Source organism: Peromyscus californicus, unplaced genomic scaffold (assembly GCF_007827085.1).
Source record: "Peromyscus californicus insignis strain IS unplaced genomic scaffold, ASM782708v3 Scaffold_17__1_contigs__length_78620276, whole genome shotgun sequence".
Taxonomy (NCBI): domain Eukaryota; kingdom Metazoa; phylum Chordata; class Mammalia; order Rodentia; family Cricetidae; genus Peromyscus; species Peromyscus californicus.
The window spans coordinates 35862564-35874736 of NW_026294469.1; the positions used below are offsets into that span (position 1 = coordinate 35862564).

Sequence of the window (12173 nt, forward strand, 5' to 3'; positions counted from 1 at the left end):
GTGAAGTAACACGTGTTCTGCAAGTCTTTGCTGAGGTAAAGTTTGGCTCATTCCGCTAGAGCCAGATACTAAGAATGGGTGGGCCGAGTGCTTCCTCTTTTGTTTTTCCTGTTGTCTCCTTGAGATTGTCATTGCAGAAGTTCAGAATTTGTGTGTGTGCATATTCTCTGTCATGTAATGCTTAGCCACAGCAATCTGGCAACAGTAACTTTTAGTCTTAGTAGTTACTTAGAAATTATTTGTATGTTACTAACATTTAAACCAAATGTATTTTTACATAGCTATTAAACATAAAAGCAACAACAAAACCTCCTTGGGCTATATGATTTCTATGTTATTGGTAAACCATAATATATTCCTTAGTGAGTCATGCTAATAAAGTGGAAATATGAGTTGTTGTCCTTGTTCCCACAGATACTAAAGATTACCACACATTTAAAGTACAAGCAGTAACACTTCTAAACTGTAAAATACGTGTGACTCCAATATAGTTGTAAGTTGTGTTTAAGTATTAGCCCATTTAACAACTTCAGGCACTAGAAGGTACTCTGTTCTTTAAATCCTTAAAATATGAAGTTTTGAATGAAAACATCTTTAAGAAGTTTTATCTATGCTTATTGGTTTCCTTTTTAGTGACTTTTGACAATATGTCAGGTAGGATAATTAAATGCATTTTCTTTTTCATCTCTTACTTTTTCCCAGTGCTGGGGATGAAACCCAGAACCTTATGTATGCTGGAGGATGCTGTACTGCTTAGCTAAACTCCCAGGTGGTTATTAGTCAGGTGTGGCACCCAGCTGCGTTCCCAGTACTCACAACTACTAGGGAAACTGAGGCACATAGAGCACTTGAGCCCATGGTTTGGAAACCAGCCTAGACAACATAGTGAGACCCTGTTTCAAAATTCAAAACAAAATGAAATTTAAAAAAGTACAGTTATCAACAGTTCTGAGTAATGTGATATCAATACATATTATTACATATTTCAACTTTTTAAAGAAAAAATTCCATATGATTTTGTTTTAAATTTTTTTTTTTTTTGGTTTTTCGAGACAGGGTTTCTCTGTGTAGCTTTGCGCCTTTCCTGGGACTCACTTGGTAGTCCAGGCTGGCCTCGAACTCACAGAGATCCGCCTGGCTCTGCCTCCCGAGTGCTGGGATTAAAGGCGTGCGCCACCACCGCCCGGCTCGTTTTAAAATATTTTTTAAAGATTCATCTTATGTGTAGAATTGTTTTGTCTACATCTGTGTCTATGCACCATGTGCATGCTTGCTATCTAAGGAGGTCAGAAGGCAGCATCAGATCCCTTGGGACTGGTGTTAGAGATGGTTATAAACCACCATGTGGAGTCTGGGAACTGAACCTGGGCCTCTACAAGATCACCAAGTGCTTTTTAACCACTGAGCCATCTCATCTCTCCAGGCTTTTCATATGATTTGTTTTCCTTTAGCATTGGTTAAAATTCTTTGGGGGCACCTAAACTGGGTCTTATGTGATTGATGCAGATGCTTCTGAACAGTTCCTACAGGGTAAGTAGTATAGCGTAGTAGATGGATTCCAGCATAGATTCAGCCAAGTCAGTGACTTCCTTACAGAGTGTGCTTCTTCATTTGCTTACTTGGCACAAAAATTAGTTATCCGAAGGCTGATTTTTTTCTCCTGACAGTTCAATCCAAATGATTAGTTCCCGAAACCTAGAATTTGTTCCCTGCCCTGTCCCCTCAAAAAACAAAACAAAAACAAACAAACAACCAACCCCCCCCCCCCCCCCCCCCAACAATCTGGCTAGACATACCCAAACAAAACCAATAATAGCTTTCTTTCATCAGGATCCAAGCTTGGAAACAGATGAAGTGGTATTGTCAGAAACCTGGAAACAGGAGTATGTGTTGATTATGATGAGCAAACTAAGGGTCTATTATCGTCTGTTTAAGAAGAATCTTATAGTTAAGGCTGAAGAGATGGTTCGGCAGCTGAGAGCTTGTACTACTCTTCCAGAGGACCTGAGTATGTTTCCCAGCATTACTTGGTGACTCACAGCCTTCAGTAACTCCTATTCTAGAGGATCCAGTGCCCTCTTTTGGCCTCCCCAGGCACTGCTTGAATGCGATACACTAATACACATAAAACTAAATAAATCTAAAAAAGCTTAAAAATAACCACCACATGTGTTAATGAATAGGAATCACTGTAATTTAAGAACACATTAGGGCTGTGGAGCTAGCTCAGTAGATATAATGGTTGCCATGCAAGCATGAAAACCCAGCTTCAGATCCTGAGTATTTGTGTAAAAACCACGTCTCCTATGTGCCTCCTATCCCAGCACCAAAGAAATATCCCAAACCAAGAAGATCTCTAGGACTTGCTGGCCAGCCATTCGAGTTGCTACAGGAAGCTCCATGCTCAGTGAAAAACGTTGTGTCAAAGGGTACAATAGTGGTACACATACCTTGGTAGTAGCCAGCAGTTCTCTAGTTAAACTAAACTAATTAAATCCTACTCAACAGGAGGGAGACCATGCCTGATACTGGAAACCTAGCTAACTGCTTATTTCTACTGAACTCATGGTTATTGGAAGAGAGTCTATAACCACTAATTTACTAAACCAGCATACTCTCTAGCAGCAGTTTATAAACATTTGTCCTTACAACTACAGGTAAGTGTAGTCTTTATCTAGAAAACTTCTCTTTGTAGCAGACAGAGACCATTACAGAAAACTACAACCATTCAAAATGCAGAGTTGTGGAGCCCAGTTCCAATGGCTACATCTACAAAACACTCCCACTCTTAAGGTTCAGGGAACATTTCAGAAAGATTGTAAGAGCCAGGGGATGAGGGAATTTGCTGTGAGATTGTGTTTCTTAATACTATCTGAAGCTCACACTCATAAAGTCTCACCAACATGAATGTGCAGATGTGAACTGAAGGATGACACCAGTGAACTGCCAGACTGGGCAGAGAAAAGCCCATGAGGTCTTAGCCTTACAGAAAGAACTATAAGCAGTGGAGGCAAACTGATAACAGGAAAGGTAGCCTTCCACAGGGAAGAGCACACCAATTTGTTGTCCAGTAGCAAATGGTCAGCCCTGAAAATACATATACAGGTAGCATTATACCAACTGAACAGGTTATATTTAGAAATATGTGTGTATATACATATGTGTATATGCATGCAATAACAGTTTAAAAAAAAGACTGAATTTGAAGCAGAGCTGGGAGAGGTATATGGGAAGGTTTGGAGGGAGGAAAGGGAAGGAAGAAATGTTGTAATCAAATTATAATTTCAAAAGTAAAAAGCCTTTCCTATGTCTCCTTTCCAAGGCGACTACTTTTATCTGGTTTTCACAGCATTGTGTAAATAATGTGCTTTTGGCTAAGTTTCTTTTGTAGACATTTCATAATCTATTTGGTTTTGTTATTGGAAATAATTATTTAGTTCTGACTTAGAACATCCGAGTCTCAGTCTCTCAAAGCTATTTCATACTTCGGATTACATCACTCCTCAGTGCTCATATTAGTTTTTTATGTAAACTATCTTCAGCTGAGCCATGTTGTAAATTTTGTTTTTTTTTTTTTTCCCTTCTGACATTTTATCTTCCTTAAAGATAATTGCTTTCCCTTTGAGCTGGCTTTTTAAAATTTACTTATCTCTAATATATGTCTCTGCCAGCATGTGTCTGTCAGTTTCCTGTTCGTTAAAAAATCTCTTTTGGAACCTTTTGACTAGGACCAGTTTGCACCAGTTACTTGGCAGTCGTGTTTAGACTTTATTATCTGAGGGATTTCTCTTGCCTGTTCTCTATGTTAGATCTTCAGTTGCTTGAAGATCTTTGTCTGTTGCCTTATCATGGTGGCACCAGGGACTTCTTGGGGAAAATGTAACAAGAAGTAGATTTTATGAGACCTCGCTGTTCTGAAAGTCTTAGTATAAGGACATTGAGATTTAGAATTCCAGGTCAGAAGTACTTCTTCCATGACTGCATGCTGTGCCACCTTTCTGTTTCCAGGGTTGGTTTTCAAAAAGTCTGCAGCAAGTCTGGCTCCTCCCTTTGTGTGTATGATGATTTTACTAATTTACCGGGAAGTGTAGACTCCTGTTTCTAAAGTCTCAGAGCTCCTTGCTGTGAGACTGTTCACATCCATAGTGTGGGATGCTCCACCAGGTCTTTCATTCTGGAAGCTCTCATTGTCTACTGTAATCATTTCTTGGTTTCTTTGTATTCTGTTTTGATGCAGGGATTAAGCCCAGGGCCCTTGAGTGTGCTAAGCAAGGGCTATCACCGAGTTACCTATATCCCCAGTCCTTCTCTCTATTTTGAGTCTGCAATTCTTCATTCTTCTGGACTATTGTAAATTCTTAAAATGTTCTCTTTTCTACTATGCCTCCAATCTCTTGTGTAGGCATTTTCTTGAAGTTTTTTTTTTTCTAGTTTATATCCTGAATTTGAAAATTTCTTGTGTTACAATTTTCATGATATCCTTAATTTCTGAATTTTACTTGTTTCATAGTATACATCTCTCCTGAGTGTTTCAGATACAGAGCTCAGACCCTACTGTTAGAATTTGGAGTCTATGAAGGAAGTTCAAGTATGTTGTTTGAAGTGTGTAGCAGGAGTAGAAATGGTACCAAGGAGCATGGAGGTAGGAAGGGCAGCTTTTTTTTTCCCCTCCTGAGAGTCAAAAGAAGGGTGCATGGAGTCCTAGTGTTTAGCTGAGACTGAAAGAGGTACTAATAGCAAGTGGGATGAACAAGGTGTTTCAAGAGGCAGGGGACTGGAGAGAGCGGTGAGCTTTCACTGTGACTGATGTGTGGGTGGGGAGAAGCCGCAGGTGAGCAAATTCCACAGGGAGGTCCAAAGTAAATTTGGAAGATGTTTATACTATGGAGGGGATTTTTGTGTATTAATTGCCATTTGGATTCATATTGATGATTTAAAAAATTTTTTAAGATCCTGTTTTTAGAGCAGACAGACTCTCAAGCCCTTTTGTGCTCTAGTGACCAAGGTCTTCCTTTTACCCAGCCATGATGGGGTTAGCGTTGATGAACCTGTGCCGTGGATGCTAGGAATGAGGGATAGAGAAGGATCTGTCCAAAGTCTCAGTCTGACATCATAAACTGGAGGTGGTTGGGGGCTGTGGAAACTAAGGATACCCAAAACTCTCTTCCTAGGATGCTCTCTAGGAAGTGGGGGTGTCACTCGCTTCAACTTTCTACCAGGAAATCCCTTTACCCCACCTTGCTATTTATTGCTGTAATATTGATCTTAAAATACTGAGTAACAGACTTCTCTTGGGTCAAAGAGAGATCCTGGGACTCCCGGCCTCCCACTTGCAGGAGCCCCAGGGGGCCAGGCTGGGTTCATTCCATCTGCCAGTACCTGCAGAAGAATATCTGTTTCATTTCACTGGAGTTGGAAAAGGGATCATGTCCTACTTTTCCACCCTTCCCAGAGCAGGGGAGGGATGCAGGCACACTGAGCTTAACTTTAGGTTGGAGCTGCAGCTGTGCAGCCTTCCAGTGTCATAGAGGAATCATTTACCCAGGACCGATCTCTCCATTCAGAAGCTTGCAGTCTTTATGTACAGAGATGAGAAACTGTTGGTTTATGATCTTTTCATTAAAAGTTTGATTGAAAACTAAAATAATTTGCATTTAATTGTTGACTTTTTTTCTACCTAGTTGTAATATGATTAGAGAATATAATTTTTGTGAAACCAATCCTTTAATATTTGCTATTCATCCTTTTCGTTTTCTTATAGTTTAATTATGTTTTTCTTTGGCTCAAAGTCTCACTCTGTAGCCAGGCTATCATCTGACTTTCCATGGAGTCCAGAGTTACCTTGAAATTGGAACCCTCTTGCTTCAGCCTCCTACATACTTGGATTACTGGTGTGTGCCACTATTGCTGGCAATATTTTGTTTCTATTACCTGCAATATATGTGTCATTAAGCAATGTTTAGTTTTGTTTAGATTTGAATTTTATCCTAATGGAATGATTAAGTATCATTATGCTCCTTGCCCTTTCTGTTTCAGCTGTGGATTGAAGTGTGTCTCTCCCAGATTCCCATGTTGGAGCTCCAGCCGCATTGGAATGGTATCTGGAGTTTGGGAAGTACTGAGTTTAGATGAGGATGTGAGAGTGGAGCCCTCTTGTGGGAGTAGTGTCTTCCTAAGAGGTGCTGGAGAGCTTGCTTCTGCCCTCTTTCTCTGCCACATGAGGACCCAGTGAGAAAGAGCTCATCCACAGGCTAGGAGGAGAACCGTGCACCAGAAATGACAGCTGGGATCTTGATTTTGGATTTTTAGCCCCCAGACTTCCACAGAATAAACCATGAATTGTAGACCCCCCCAGTCTGCCTCTTGCTGTTGCGACAGATTGAATCAAGGCACTTTTACTTTTCACATTATGATTTGGAAATGTAAGTGGTTAAGGGTAAGAATATATCATAGTTTATCCATTCTGTGAATGGAGGGTATTTGGATTACTTCAACTTTTTTTTTTTTTTTTTTTTTTTTTTCCGAGACAGGGTTTCTTTGTGTTGCCCTGGCTGTCCTGGAACTTACTCTGTAGACTAGGCTGGCCTCGAACTCACAGAGATCCTCTGGCCTCTGCCTCCCCATACTTCAGCTTTTTAAAGGCCATTTTATAAGCACATTCCTGTTGTATATATTAAGAGTTTGTTATATGTATGCCATTGCTGACAATTTTTTTTTTAACCTCAAAAAACTGCTTTCGTAGGGGTCAGCAGAGTATGAGGAGTAAAAATGTCCATTAATGAAACTTGTGAACTGTTAGTGCCGCTTACTCTTGCACTGGTGGGCTGAGCGTTTCTCTGCCCTGAAGTTGTGTTGAGTTTTATACCTGGGCCAATGTGGCTCCTGAAGTGTCGTCATTGTTCCTTTAACTGATGCCACCGACTACTTTGAACCTTAGCATCTTTGTATTTGTTTGTGGACCATCGTATTTCCTTTCTTGTGAGGTTTCTGTTTATAATTTTGCTCACATTTTTAATGACTTGGGAAGCTAGTTCTTTTTTACTGGGATAGGAATTGCTTGGTTGAGTTTAGAAAATATCTACTGAACCAATTCTTGGTTTGGGGTCTTGTTTACATAAAGATGAATAAGATGGACTCATTAACCTCAATTTGTATTCTATCAAGGTTCATTTTATCTGTAAACCAAGCTTCTCTATTGTCCCTGCACTCAAATATACTTAACTTTGGCTCCATGAGTTAATCTAATGTTACTTCCCGGCTTAGTTTAGCCATTTGTAAAGCATCGGTCTCCGGCACTAGCCTACGTCTGCTTTCCTCTTTCACTGGTGTGGCTGAGTGTTCTGGTTCTCATTTGTTTATGATGGTAGAAATAAGTTAGTTAGTCCGCCCTTCCTTCCTTCCTTCCTTCCTTCCTTCCTTCCTTCCTTCCTTCCTTCCTTCCTTCCTTCCTTCCTTCCCCCCCTCCCTCCCCCCTCCCTCCCTCCCTTATTTAATATGTACATAGTGTTCTGCCTGCATGTGTCCCTGCAAGCCAGAAGAGGGCACCAGATCCCATTACAGATGGTTGGGAGCCTCCATGTGGTTGCTGGGAATTGAATTCAGGACCTCTGGAAGAGGTCCGAAATAAGTTACTTTCATTGTAGTGGTAAACGATAATGGATTTTCCTCTTTTTCGTCAAACTATGTTGGGTTTTGCTTCTGTAATCTGTATCTGATTTCCAAGGACCCTTCCCTTTTTTTTCCAGATTAAAATTACTATCTTTTATTTTCAAAATGTCTTAAAATGCTGTTACACCTGTAAACTTGATCCTAATGCATATGAATTATCCTTTCTCAGAGTGAAGATACGCAACAGCAAATCATCAGGGAGACTTTCCATTTGGTGTCTAAGCGAGATGAGAATGTTTGTAATTTCCTAGAAGGAGGATTGTAAGTAAAGCATTTCATGGATATTTCTAATTTCCAGTGTGTGATGAAAGTATATACTACTAACCAGTTTATGATGAAAATTCCTCATAATTAATTAAATTAGATAAATTAATTGCTATCACTATTAGGCATAACTCTGATCTATACACTTTTTAACATATTCAGTCTTTCTAAAAATTTCCCTCTCCCAGCCTTAATCTTTTCCCCAGTTTCTTGTGTATCCTTCCAGAAAGTGTATTTTATATTTACTGATATATAAAAATATAGCCTTAAAATATTTTACTTAGGAGATCATAGTGTTCATTTGCATGTTGCTTTTTTTACTTAGTATTTTGTAAAATTTTGCCTATAAATCTATCTGGAGAAATAGAATTTATCTAGGAAAGGTGCTAGCTGCCAACCCTGATAACCTGAATCTGATCCCTAGGACCCACGCAGTAGAAGGAGAGAACGTACTCCAACAAGTTGTCATTTGACATATGTACACCCACACCCACACCCACATCCACAAATAAATAAATGTAATAGATGTTTAAAACGTCTGAAACATCATTCTTTCCAATGGGTATAGGATTCCTAGGGTGAATGCCCGTAAAAATTCAGATCATATTCTTTGTTTCATTATAAACAAAGTCCAAGTCTGTTTTTCAAATCTATCTATGTACCTAATAAAACCCTAGTATAGATTCAGCTAGTAGATGTTTCTATTTTTAAAATGAAAAAAATTAGCTTGCAAACTAAACCAATACTGTAAATATTTCTTTTTCTTTTTCATTGTTTGCAACATTGGGAGTTAAGGCTTTGTGCATGCTAGGCAAGTGTTTGCCTACTAACGTGCGTCCCAAACTCTAAAGAAATACTTTAAATGAATGGATTCTATTAAAAGCAGTTTACCTTCACATATTTCCATAAATACTTTCTCCCCAGTTATATGATTAATACACTTAATATTTTCTCATTGGGAATTAAACTAAGTATCAGCAAAGCCTCATGAATTACCATATTGTTATTATATGTCAGGGCAACAGAACCCATTTTTGTCTGACCATACGCTTTTTTTTTAATCATGTGGGAAGTTTACTTGCATATCAGCAGCTAACTCGTCTTTAGTTGCATTTTAAAATGTTATATCATGCTGTACTTCAACATGTAATGCATATTTATAATTTGTAGGTTTTGGTGTTAACCCCCTCCAGACTCTAACTTAATGACCGAGACAGCCACTTGTTCTGCTTCTGTTAAACCTCTGTAGGAATCTAGTCGTCTTTGCTATAGCTATTGCTTCTCTTAGCCTTTTACCTTATTTCATAGACTTCCCCCTCACGTAGTGCATTGCACAGGTAGAGTGGTGAGAACCAGAGATAGAAAGAGCCCTGTTTGGATAGGAATTATGCTTTGGAATTGAGATTCTTTTCTAACCATATAAAAATGGGAAGTGGTTACTGTGCCAGAGATGAGGCTGCTCATCTGTCCTTGTTCTGGTTTTGAACCTGCCTAGTCAGTTCCCTGGGTCAGATTGTTCAAATTCTTGGAACTTAATTTTCTCCTCTAAAATGAAATATTAGGTCTAAGAAGATACCAAAAATTAGGAATTTCTGTTTATAAAATTTTACATACTGTATCTCACCTCTGTACTGTCTAGTTTTTTGTCAATTTGACACAAACTAGAGTCATCAGAGAGGAGGAGCCTCAATTGAGAAAATGCCTCCATAAGGTCCAGCTGTAAGTTAATTTCTTCATTAGTGATCAGTGTGGGAGGCCCAGCCTACTGTGGGTGGTGCCATCCCTGGGCTGGTGGTTCTGGGCTCTATAAGAAAGCAGGCTGAGCAAGCCATTTGGAGCAAGTCAGTAAGGAGCACTTCTCCATGGCCCCTTCATCAGCTCCTGCCTCTAGGATCCTGCCCTGTCTGAGTTTCTGTCCTGCTTCCTTCAGTGATGGACTTCTATGTGGAAAGGGAAGCCAAGTTAACCCTTTCTTCCCCTGCTTGTTTTTTGGTCATGGTGTTTCATCATAGCAATAGAAACCCTAACTAAGACTTCATACAAGAGTTTGTATCAGTATTAGACTTGTTTAAAGTGAAGTTGTATTTTCAAAGCCAACTATGGACTTGCTTTGAAGAGGTCCTTAGTTTCTCTGAGCATTCATCTACTTTATAACACATTTTTCAGAAGCATGGTCTTTAAAACAAAACAAAAATCAAGCTATAGTGAAATTGCTGAGGTGCTTATTTCACACCTTCAGGGAACAATTGTGACTGTTGTCATAACCAATTTCAGAATGTTTGAAGTGTGCATACAGATTTTGAAATTAAATCCTCTCTAGACAAGTAACAGCATAGTAAGAATCCTTCATCCCCCCCCTCCACAAGATTATTTATTTTTGCTCTCACAGGACAAGGAAGTAGTATGTACTTAGAGAAGTGGTTTCTATAGAGCTTGTAAGTTTAGTGTTATATTTATGGAATAAGAAAAATGCCACACCCTATATTGTTGTGAATGCTCTCTTAGTTCTGATTGTATGTAGCCTAGTTTTAAATTATGTTAATGTTGAAGTGGTCTTGAGAAGGTAAATTTGGTATTGTAAACTCGACTTTTATACGGCTATAGTGTATTTGGAAATATATAAGATGCCTCAGATGATTCCTAAATTATTCTTTTAAAACTGCTGAATTCTAATCAGTATGAATAAAAGTATTTGATGAAAGACTTGAGTATTCATTAGCCCAGCGTTCTTACATTTAGATTTGAGAACAATATTTTTAGAGAGCATCTGTCTAAAACTTAAGAAATAATCTTTGTTTTTTTCTAGCTGATAATCAGTCTTAAGCTGTGTATTTTACTGTGACCTATGAAGTTATATCTTGTAAGCACTTGCACATACTCTGATCTGGCTTTTGCCTGTTCCTTCAGCCTCATTGTTTACTAATCTATTCTTGTCTACTGGCCTCCTGACTCCTTGAAAGTGCATATTGTCTTGATGAAAGACTCTTTTCAGCCATTGCTAGCTTACTCCAAGGTGCTCCTCTCTTCATTTTTCCGTGGCCCACCCCTAATGATTAGATGTCAGTCTAAATATTACTTTCTTTCTCAGTGTCCATTCTGAAGGGATATGTCAGGACCTGCCTTGGTTCTCTGTGTGGCACCTTCCCTTACCTATTAACTTTCTTGTCTCTTTTCTGCTATCAGTGCCTGACACACCGTGCTTACCCAGTGAATACTTTGATGAATAACTAACTAAAATTAAGTACTGGCTTCTTTTACTTGACTTTCTGAAGACTACAAAATTGCTGTCTTAATTTACTTAACTTCTGAAGTTTACTTGAATGCTATGCCATTGTTGCATTTTGTTTTCTAAAAGGTTTTAACAAATGCAAATTTGCTTGAGCTAATGAAATGTTCTGTATTTTGTTCCCTACTCCATTTTAATTATTTTGTTTTGTCATTTAGATTAATTGGAGGATCTGACAACAAACTGATTTATAGACATTATGCAACACTATATTTTGTCTTCTGTGTGGATTCCTCAGAAAGTGAGCTTGGCATTTTAGATCTAATTCAAGTAAGTTAACAGTTGCATCTTAACTACCTTTAATTAGTTTTTTTTATTATATTTTTATAAACTTAAGATTAAAATTTGTTGAAAATACTTTGTTTGATAAGAAGTGTTCCATAGTTGATATTAGATGGTTATGCTGTGGCATATTGCCTGACATAAATCATGTTAGAGGAAAGATTTATTTTGCTTCATAGGTCTGGAAATTTCAGTCTGTCAGCTGATCCCTTTGCATCTAAGTCCATGGCAAAGCAGTAGCATAGTGGAAGAGCATGGCAGAGGAATGCTGTTGTCCTCATGGCAGCTGGGAAGCAACAGGGCCAGGGACAAGATAAACATTTCAAAGACACCTCTAGTGGCCCCCTTCCTCCAACTAGGTTCTACTTCCTGATAGACTGTTTAGCTATGAACTTTTAAGTAGATTAATTCACCTAGAAAGACAGTGCCCTCATGATCCAGTTCAAACCATATCAAGGGATATAGAAACTAATCTGATGAGGACTAATTACAACTAATTTCATCATGCCTTTTCTGTTCCTGTGAGTTACTGCAAGGAGCCCAAGATTGTGAGTGTTTCTGCGTATGTCCAAATCTGACCCTAAAGACTTCACTTTCCTAGTCTCCTGAAAAGCTTTTATAATGTCCATAGAACTCAAGGTCAGTAGTAAGAATACTAATGGTTGGACCTCAT

At 38.7% G+C, this 12173-nt stretch overlaps 1 protein-coding gene across 3 annotated transcripts in view; it reads left to right on the plus strand.

The window, feature by feature from the left end:
- Nucleotides 1-12173, plus strand: part of Ap3s1 (adaptor related protein complex 3 subunit sigma 1) — a 44690-nt gene that overhangs the window by 3933 nt on the left and 28584 nt on the right. For all 3 annotated transcript variants that reach the window (XM_052742150.1, XM_052742152.1, XM_052742151.1), the window contains exons 2-3: nt 7838-7929; nt 11377-11488. In XM_052742150.1, the coding sequence (XP_052598110.1) occupies nt 7838-7929; nt 11377-11488 (204 nt within the window). The remainder of the gene's footprint in view (nt 1-7837; nt 7930-11376; nt 11489-12173) is intronic.